Source organism: Ovis aries, chromosome 18 (genome assembly GCF_016772045.2).
Source record: "Ovis aries strain OAR_USU_Benz2616 breed Rambouillet chromosome 18, ARS-UI_Ramb_v3.0, whole genome shotgun sequence".
Taxonomy (NCBI): domain Eukaryota; kingdom Metazoa; phylum Chordata; class Mammalia; order Artiodactyla; family Bovidae; genus Ovis; species Ovis aries.
This window is the reverse complement of record NC_056071.1, coordinates 64847709-64858025: the sequence shown is the minus strand read 5'-3', so window position 1 is coordinate 64858025 and position 10317 is coordinate 64847709. Positions and strand designations below refer to the sequence as shown.

Sequence of the window (10317 nt, the reverse complement as noted above, 5' to 3'; positions counted from 1 at the left end):
CTTGCTTAAAAAAAAAATGCTCATTTTTAAAAGGAAACAAAACATTTTTGAGAAAGAAAAAGCAGCCCTGGCTCAGATAATCATGAACCTGTTCAGCTCTAAACTCCACAAATACCAGATTCCGAGTTGGAATGCCAGGGGAATGAGCGTGTGCAGACCCCGGGCACACTCAGCCCCCGGAGCCCGGAAACGTGCCTCCGCCCTGTTTGCTGGGAGGCCCTCGCCGGCAGGTGTGGCCTCTCCCCAGCTCAACACCTCACCGGCCAACTGGGGAGCTGGGATCAGGCAACCTCTGCTTACCTGGACAGGCGGCTCAATCGCTATCCAGGCCGGAAGCATCAGACTGGGGTTCAGTGGCTGGGTGCCAACGCGGAAGTAAACGCCACCCCTGGAGTCGCAGGCCCAGACGTGCTGGTTTCCACAGGCCAGGCTTGTCAGTTTCACAGCTCCTATGAACACAGAGAAGGCACACGTGCTAGCCACTTTCGTGTGATGACTTGCGGCTCACGTAAGCTATGAACTTTGATTTTGTTCTTCAAAGGAAGAAATGACACTGCGTGTGCAGCTGAACTCTATGGCTAGAGAATATCATCGCGCACGAGAGTCCTCAAGGCCTCCGGGTGCCCGGCCACCCGCCTGGTGCCACACTGCAGCCCTGCCACGCCAGAGACAGGGGAGTCAAGACGCCATCAGCACACGCCCTGAGCCACCAAGCACGGGTTAATACTTCAGCACGGGCCTCACAATGAGCTTCATCACATACACAACCGTTAGCAGCAAATCCTGGGTCTGGGGTGAGAGAATTCATTCTTTGCGTAATCTTGATCCTAATCAGAATTCAGTCCAGTTCAGTCGCTCAGTCGTGTCTGACTCTTTGTGACCCCATGGACTGCAGCACGCCAGGCTTCCCTGTCCATCACCAACACCCAGAGTTCACTCAAACTCATGTCCATCGAGTTGGTGATGCCATCCAACCATCTCATCCTCTGTCGTCCCCTTCTCCTCCTGCCCTCAATCTCTCCCAGCATCAGGGTTTTTTCAAATGAGTTAGTTCTTTGCATCAGGTGGCCTAAGTACTAGGAGTTTCAGCTTCAGCATTAATCCTTCCAATTACGATTGACTAATGAAGCCTCCTGGAATCTTCATTTTCCTTTTTACATTTCTCCTTGTTTATTAAACTAACTTTAAGAGGAAAAGAAGTGGGAGGAGCCTTTAAAGAGAAATTATATTTGATTAAGAGTTTATCTGGGAGAAAGAGCAACAGCCAACAGTCACTGAACCTCATAACAACCATACCCGGTTATTATTGCCCCAGCTCACACATGAGGCCATCAGGACATGGACATGAAGAGATCTGCCCAAGATCCCAGAGAGAAGGTGGCTAAGCCAGGAGGCAAAGGTGCACTGGGGTCTGAACCCAGGCCAGGCCAACTCCTCCCTGTTGGCTGCTCTGACCTTGGGCTCCACACATGCTGAGTGCACAGATCTTACAAGGTCAGCCTCATCACTGCTGACAAGTGAATGTACCCAAGTAACCCGTGTCTTACCCCGTCACGGAACATTTTCATCCCCCAGAAAGTTCCCTCAGGCCTCTTCTGGCCAACACCCTCTGCCCTGAGGCAGCCACTGTTGTCAGTCTGGTCTAGATGTCCAGGGGAACAGGACCAAGGCCCGCACTCCCCTGGCCCAGCTTCCTGCACTCAGTGTAATGTTCTGGACGGGACACTCAGCCATTCACCCCTCCTCACTGCTGAGTAATAGTCCGTGCCTGTAACAGCCACAGTTAGTGTCTCCTACTGGCGGACACTTCGGTCACTTCCACACTGTGCTACTAGCAGCAAAGCTGCCATCGTCATTCCTGGAGAAGACTTTTTGGTGAACATGTGTTGTTTTTCCTGAATAACACCTAGGAGTGGGACTCTGGGCTATGACGTTTATATGTTTAACTTCCAAAGAGGCTGCCAGTACCCCATCTTACACACCCACCTGCAGCCCACACCTCACCAGCAACCACTCTGGGTACCTTTTCATGTCGGCCATCCTAGTAGAAGTAAAGTGGCGTCTTGCCATCGTTTTAATTTGCATGTTCCTGATAACAAGTGATGCTGAGAACCTTTTAATGTGCTTATGGGGGGCACTTCCTCTGTGAAGTATCCATCAAGCCTTTTGCCCATTTTCCAGGCTGAACGGTTTGGCTTCTGGTGCCTAAGTTCGAGGATGCGTCACTGACCGTAAAGCAGGAAGAAGGTGGTGTAGCTAGGCTCTCTGGCGGGGGGCTCTCGGCCACCCCACACAGTTGTCACCTGTCAGAGGACAGCCCATGTCATCACCAGATCGTACAGGCACGGATCCTGCAATGGGAAAATCTCACCACATGCATTTAGCTTAGAAATATTAGTCTATTACTACTGGAAAAACTTCCTAAATATGATGATTTCTCTATACCAAAATGAACTGTATTTTAAAAATCTTTTACAGAGTTAAATTAGACATTCCATGGCTCCAACATTACATATTAAAAGATCTGTAGCAATCCAAATAAAGTATTTCCAGCAGTAAATTACAGAAATAGCTGAGAAACAAATTCTCACTTTAAAATGTTAATTTAAAATGATTCTATGTTGGGATCGTCAACCTGCCCTACTAGGAACTGCTCCTGTGAAGAAAGGTCCGTGGTGAGAGAAGCACCCTGGGTCAGCACCTCAAAGTGAGCAGCGAGCTCCACCCCTAGTGAGACACAGAGTTCACATGACAAGGTCAGCGTCTTCCAGAACAAGTGTAAAAGCCTGTGTATAAATGAACTTATTTTGAACGGGAGAGACAGGTCAAAAGAGAAAACATTTAGTTGAGGGCCTTTCTGTGGTGTCCTACCTCCCAGAGGGTCTCCTGGGCTGCCGGGACGCAGGCCTATGGGGTGCAGACAGGTGGCGCCAAACACAGCTCCCAGCACCCCAGGGCTTGTCACAGCCCCTGGAGTTAAGAGCCCCGCCCCCCACAGGTTCTGCACAATGGGCTGTGAGCGGAAGTAGTCTGAGCTGAAGCATAAATGAGCTGGCGAGAGGGCCTTCCCTTCAGTGGTCCCTGCTGCGGTGGCCACAGTGCACAGCAGGGGCGCAGTCACCACCCGCGAGACGACGGGGCAAGAGCCAGCCTCGTGGGAGCAGAGAGCAGCAGGCATGTGTTAAGTCGCGGGTATCTGGGGCTTGTTGACTACAACACTAGACCAGCTAACACAGACACACTGTAATTTTCCTGTTTCCTGTTTTGCTTTTCGCTTCCATGTAAAAAAAAAAGTTTTAATTACTTTATTCAACAGATCAGACATTTTCCCTTAAAGACTACTTTTTAAACATATATTTTAGAACAAAGGTGGCATTTATTTGGTTTTCACTATTTATAAAATTGCTTTTCTGCAGAAATTACAGTATAGTCCTATTTGTTACCTACAGGCATGAACTGACGCTGAATATGTCTTCATTAAGCGCTGTGACCAGATGAATTCAGTTACAGACTGCGTTAGCTCGCTAAACATTCTAGTGCCTGACACAGGCATATTCACGTGTACTGGGACATGAAATGTTATGAGCATCTTAAATATCTGCTAAACGATGCTACTTTTCCCTAAAAACTAGGCTTGTCATAAACCATAATATTTCACGTTCAGTCTCTGTAACTGAGCTCAACAGCTAAACATTTAGCTGAAGAAGTCTCTCAGTCTAAGAAACGCAAACTGAAACCACAATGAGGCACCACCTCACAGCAATCAGAATGGCTGTCACTAACAAGTCTGCAAAAAGTAAACACTTAAACACTGGAGATGGGTGTGGAGAACGGGGCCCTCCTGCACTGTCGGTGGGAACGTCAGCTGGTGCAGCCACTGTGAACAGTATGGAGGTTCCTTAAAAACTAAAAATAGAGGTAACAGGATCTAGCGATCCCACTCCTGGGGATGTATCTGGACAAAACTGTACTTCCAAAAGATACAGGCACCTGTATCTTCACAGCAGCACTATTCGTAACAGCCAAGACATGGAAGCAATCTAAATGTCCATCGATGATGAATGGATAAAGATCTGGGATAGTGCCAGGAAAGCCACTTGCAGCAACATGGATGCAACTAGACATTATTATATTAAATGAAGTCAGAAAGAGAAAGACAAATATATTTTTTGTCTATATATATAATTTATACATGTAATAATTATATACTATAATAATTTCACTTACACATGGAATCTGAAACTTGACACAAATTAACTTATCTATGAAACAGAAACAGAATCAGGGACATAGAGAACTGACTGGTGGTTGCCAAGGGGTTGGTGTTAAGGGAGGGATGGATTCAGAGGTTAGGGTTAGTAGATGCTACGCTATTACATGTAGAATAATAACAAGGTTCTACTATATAGCACAGGGCACAACAGTCAATATTCTATGATGGAATTTTCTAATATTCATAGAATATTCAACATTCTATGATGGATAAACCATGATGGAAAATAATATATATGTGTGTATGTATGTATAACCGAATCACTTTGCTGTACAGCAATAATTAATGCAACATTGTAATATGGGAATAGAATCTAAAAAAGGGTGGATAGATGTATAACTGACTTACTTTGCTATAGTTGTTTGCTAGACTTACTTTGCTAAATTTGTTAGTAGCAACTAACACAACACTGTGGATAAACTATACTCCAATAAAAACTGACTGAAAACCTCACAACACTGTAAATCAACTATACCTGAATTTAAAAAGAGAAAAATAATTCTCTTAATCAAATCCCAAAGCAGCGATTTAGTAATGTGTACAAGGACAGAAAAGAGGGATGCTATATCTTGAAAAAGACAGAGAGAAAAGACAGAAAGCATGTTCATGATTTGATACTTTGCTAAAGTCATTCTGAAAACTGAAATACCTGCTTACACTGTAAGAGGCGGTGACATTCCAGACTTTAAATGACCTGGTGCTGCCCATGGTCAAGGCCGCCATGAGGTAGCCTGGATCACACTGCTAGCGCTGGGAAGATGGGTTTCTGTTTTTTTGTTTTCAGGGTCAGAACATCCGTAAAGAGGCCAGGACTGAAAGGGAGCCAGGTAATAAAGCACATCTCTGAACAGCTCTGATAAGCCAGCATCTCCTACCTCACGCCCTGGGCAAGCGGATGATAACGTGGAGCTGGACTAATGAATTATGGTGAAGACATCTTGTACCTGTTACTAGTTTTATTTGTGATGATCAGCAACAAGGAATCAAAACCCATGTTCCAGAATTACTTAGAAATGGAGTTGCAAAGTGATGGCAGCCTGCCTGACAGTCTAATTTCTGCTGCGGGTGGATATGGCCATGCACGGGGCCCTCCACCTCCAATGGAAGCTCCTCGAAGGTCTGAAAGGAGTGCGTGCTGGGGCAGCGTGGGGACAGGGTGCTGACTGAGGAAGGCAAGAGCAGGGTGGACGCTCTAGACCACAGGGAGAAAGGGGAGCCCGGCACAGGAACAGCAATGGCCAGCACGGGGGACCCCACTGCACCAGGCCCTCAAAAGGCAGCCGGAGCTGGCCAGGCCGCCAGGGTGCGGGTGTCACCGCAAGACTGAAACTTGACTCCAGGGCCTGTGGAGCCATTTAAGGTCAAGCACGGGTGGTGTCCTGAGCCGAGTTTTAGGAGGAGAGCTCAGGCAGCTGCGGCGGGAGTGGGACACCCTGGAGCCGAGAGGCGGTGATGGCCATGCGGGAGTGTGTGCAGGAGTGTGTGCGGGAGTGTGTGCGGGAGTGTGTGCGGGAGGGGCAGAGCTCTGGCCCTGGCAGCGGTGGAGGGAAGCAGAGGATAAGACAGCCCAGGAGACCTTCTGGTGAAGACGGAGAGACACACTGTAGACCACACTGACCAGCAGAGAAGCAGAAACAGCCAGAGAAGTTAATGGAACAGAGAAGTGAAGTCAGGAAAGAGAGTACATTCTGGACCATCAACAAAATGAAAAGGCAACAACATCCTGGAGTGTCAAGTCAAGCAGGCTTCAGGAAGCATTACTATGAACAAAGGGCTTCCCAGGTAGAGCTAGTGGTAAAGAACCCACTTGCCAATGCTGCAGGTCTGAGAGATGTGGGTTCAATTCCTGGCTCGGGACTATCCCTTAGAGAAGGGCATGGCAAGAATACCCACTCCAGTATTCTTGCTTGGAGAATCCCATGGACAGAGGAGCCTGGTGGGCTACAGATTATAGAGTCACAAAGGGTCAGAAACGACTAAAGCGGCTTAGCACTCACACGTGTGTGCACTATGAACAAAGCTGGTGGAGGTGATAGAATTCGAGTTGAACTATTTAAAATCCTAAAAAAGGATGCTGTTAAAAGTGCTGTACTCAATATGTCAGCAAATCTGAAAAACTCAACAGTGGCCACAGGACTGGAAAAGGTCAGTTGCCATTCCAATTCCAAAGAAGAGCAATGCCAAAGAATGTTCAAACTATCATACAATTGCACTCATATCACATACTACCAAGGTTATGCTCAAAATCCTTCAAGTTAAGCTTCAGTGATATGTGAACTGAGAACTTCCAGATGTACAAGCTGTGTTTAGAAAAGAGGAACCAGAGATCAAATTGTCAACACCCACTGGATCATGGAGAAAGCAAAGGAATTCCAGAAAAACATCTACTTCTGCTTCATTGACTACACTAAAGCCTTTGACTGTGTGGATCACAACAAACTGGAAAATTCTTAGAGATGGGAATACCAGACCACCTTACCTGCTTCTTGAGAAACCTGTATGCAAGACAAGAAGCAATGGTTAGAACAGGACATGGAACAATGGACTGGTGCAAAACAGGAAAAGGAATACGTCAAGGCTGTATATTGTTACCCTGCTTGTTTAACTTATACACAGAGTACATCATGAGAAACGCTGGGCTGGATGAAGCACAAGGTGGAATCAAGATTGCCGGGAGAAACATCAATAACCTCAGATATGCAGAATGACACCACCCTTATGGTAGAAAGTGAAGAGGAACTAAAGAGCCTCCTGATAAAGGTAAAAGAGGAGAGAGAAAAAGCTGGCTTAAAACTCAATATTCAAAAAACTAAGATCATGGCAGCTGGTCCCATCACTTCATGGCAAATAGATGGGGAAACAATGGAAACAGTGACAAACTGTATCTTGAGGGGCTCCAATATCTGCAGATGGTGACTGCAGCCATGAAATTAAAAGACACTTGCTCCTTGGAAGAAAAGCTATGACCAACCTAGACAGCATATTAAAAAGCAGAGACATTACTTTGCCAACAAAGGTCTGTCTAGCCAAAGCTATGGTTTTTATAGTAGTCATGTATGGATATGATAGTTGGACTATAAAGAAAGCCGAGCACCAAAGAACTGATGCTTTTGAACTGTGGTGTCGGAGAAGACGCTTGAGAGTCCCTTGGATAGCAAGGAGATCCAACCAGTCCTTCCTAAAGGAAATCAGTCCTGAATATTTGTTGGAAGGACTGATGGTGAAGCTGAAACTCCAATACTTTGGCCAACTGATGCGAAGAACTGACTCATTGGAAAAGACCCTGATGCTGGGAAAGATTGAAAGGAGGAGCTGAAGGGGATGACAGAGGATGAGATGGTTGGATGGCACTGCCAACCTGATGGACATGAGTTTGAGCAAGGTCCTGGAGTTGGTGATGGATAGGGAAGCCTGACGTGTTGCAGTCCACGGGGTTGCAAAGAGTCAGACACGACTGAGCGACTGAACTGACTGAAGGGGAGAAAGACGAAGCAGCGACACACTTTACTTTCTCGGGCTCTAAAATCACCGCGGACGGTGGCTGCAGCCATGAAATTAAAAGACGCTTACTCCTGGGAAGGAGAGCAATCTAATCCTAGACGGCACAATCAAAAGAAGAGAGATCACTCTGCCGACAAAGATTCGCATAGTCATAGTTTTTCTAGTAGTCATGTATGGATGTGAGAGTTGGACCATAAAGAAAGCTGAAGAAGAATTAATGCTTTTGAACTGTGGTGTTGGAGAAGACTCTTGAGAGCCCCTTGGACTGCAAGGAGATCCAACCAGTCAATCCTAAAGGAAATCAAGCCTCAGTGTTCACTGGAAGGACTGATGCAAAAGCTGAAGCTCCGATACTTTGGCCACCTAATGCAAAGAGCTGACTCATTAGAAAAGACCCTAACGCTGGGAAAGATTGAAGGTTAAAGGAGAAGGAGGCAGCAGAGGATGAGATGGTTAGATAGGATTGCTGACTCAATGGGTATGAATTCAAGCAAACTCTGGGAGATAGGGAAGGACAGGGTAGCCTGGTGTGCTGCAGTCTGTGGGGTCACAAAGAGTTGAACACAGCTTAGCGACTGTACAACAATGATAACTAAATGGGAGATGTTTGTAAATGATGTTTGATGAGGAGTTAATATCCAAACTATATAAATTATTCATGTAACTCAAAATCAGATAAACAATCCAATTTAAAAAAGGGGAGAGGGCCTGAATAGACATTTTTCCAAAGAAGACATACAGATGGCCAACAGGCACAAGAAAAGATACTCAACATCAGTAATGATTAGGAAAATGCAAATCAGAGCCACAATAAGGTATCACCCCTCACACCGACGAGAATGGCTCCCATTAAAAAGACAACAGATAACAAATGTTGACAAGAATGTGGAGAAAAGGGGACTCTAGTACACTGTTGGTAGGAATGTAGACTGGTACAGTCACTGTGGAAAACAGTAATACTCCACAAAAAATTAGAAAGAGAACTATCATATGGTCCAGCAACTCCACTCCTGGGTATTCATCTGAAATAAAGAAATGAAAACACTAATTTGGAAAGATATATGCACCTCATCAAGCTGTTCACAGCAGCACGATTCACAACAGCAAGACATGGAAGCAACCTGAGTGTCCATCAGCACAGGACGGATGAAGATGCGGTGTATACACACGGCGGAGCATCAGCTGTGGGAGAACGGAGCCGCGCCGGCTGCAACAGTGCGGATGGGTCTGCAGAGCGCCGTACTCAGGGAAGCAGGCAAATACAGACCCCATGTGGTTCACTTACAAGTGAAAGTGAAAGTCACTCAGTCATGTCCAACTCTTTGTGACCCCACAGACTATACACAGACCATCGAATTCTCCAGGCTAGAATACTGGAGTGGGTAGCCTTTCCCTTCTCCAGGGGATCTTCCCAACCCAGGGATCAAACCCAGGTCTCCTGCAATGCAGGTGGATTCTTTACCAGCTGAGCTATCAGGGAAGCCCTTAAATGTGGAGTGTAAGTAAGAAAACAAATGTAACAGCACAGAAATAGACTCACAGATTCAGAAGACAAACTAGTGGTTACCAGGTGGGGGTGGGGTCGGGGAGGGGGCAAAACAGGTGAAGAGGATTAAGAGGTACAAACTACCAGTTATAAAATAAACTGACTAAAGATGTGATGTGCAACATGGGGAACACAGTCGGTATTTTATAGTTGATAACAACTTTGTATGGTGTGTAACTGAAAAGACCCTGATACTGGGAAAGATTGAGGGCAGGAGGAGAAGGGGACGACAGAGGATGAGATGGCTGGATGGCATCACTGACTCGATGGACATGGGTTTGGGTGGACTCCGCGAATTGGTGATGGACAGGGAGGTATGGCGTGCTGCGGTTCATGGGGTCGCAGAGTCAGACACAACTGAGAGACTGAACTGATACTATTAAAAGATATTGAATCACTATATTGTACATCTGAAGCTAATATAATACCATAGGATGACTACAAAAAAAAAAAAAAAATAGTGCATTTGGGAAAGAGAAGCTGCTGCTGAACAGAATCCTCACAGGCAGAACCACGGGCTTGCAAAGCTGTGCTTCCTGTTCCTGCCGTTGAGCACCACCACAGCCAGCTTTTAGAACGACAGTGGAGCATCCCAGGCCAGCCCAGGTGTGCAAGCCAGGCAGCACCCATGGCCTCCGCATTACCACACGCCGTTCACTACTGTTCAGCAGAGCCGCCTGACGAGCATCTGCCACAGACACACAGACAAGGGTCTGGGCAGGGAGCACACACCTGATCTCAGAATCTGCATCTCCCACTCTAAATAATAATTCTGGAAACCCTGATTGAAACCTCACTGTCCCACAGGCTCCACAGCCCAGCCCTGCAGAGAGCCCAGCGACAGAGGAGCCGGCAGCCCAAGCGGCCTTTGCCGCCCCCACCCTGGCCCAGCACCCCTCGAGGCTCCCTGTACAACCCCCTGCTTCCCAACTCTGAACACGCTGCTGCCTTCCTCCAAGATGTTCAGAAGACGGTGAAACGGTCTTCATCTGTCATC

At 46.7% G+C, this 10317-nt stretch overlaps 1 protein-coding gene across 6 annotated transcripts in view; it reads right to left on the bottom strand.

The window, feature by feature from the left end:
* TECPR2 (tectonin beta-propeller repeat containing 2) overlaps window positions 1-10317 on the bottom strand; it is a 100517-nt gene that overhangs the window by 24893 nt on the left and 65307 nt on the right. For all 6 annotated transcript variants that reach the window (XM_042235524.1, XM_042235526.1, XM_042235527.1 and 3 more), the window contains exon 17: window positions 301-449. In XM_042235524.1, the coding sequence (XP_042091458.1) occupies window positions 301-449 (149 nt within the window). The remainder of the gene's footprint in view (window positions 1-300; window positions 450-10317) is intronic.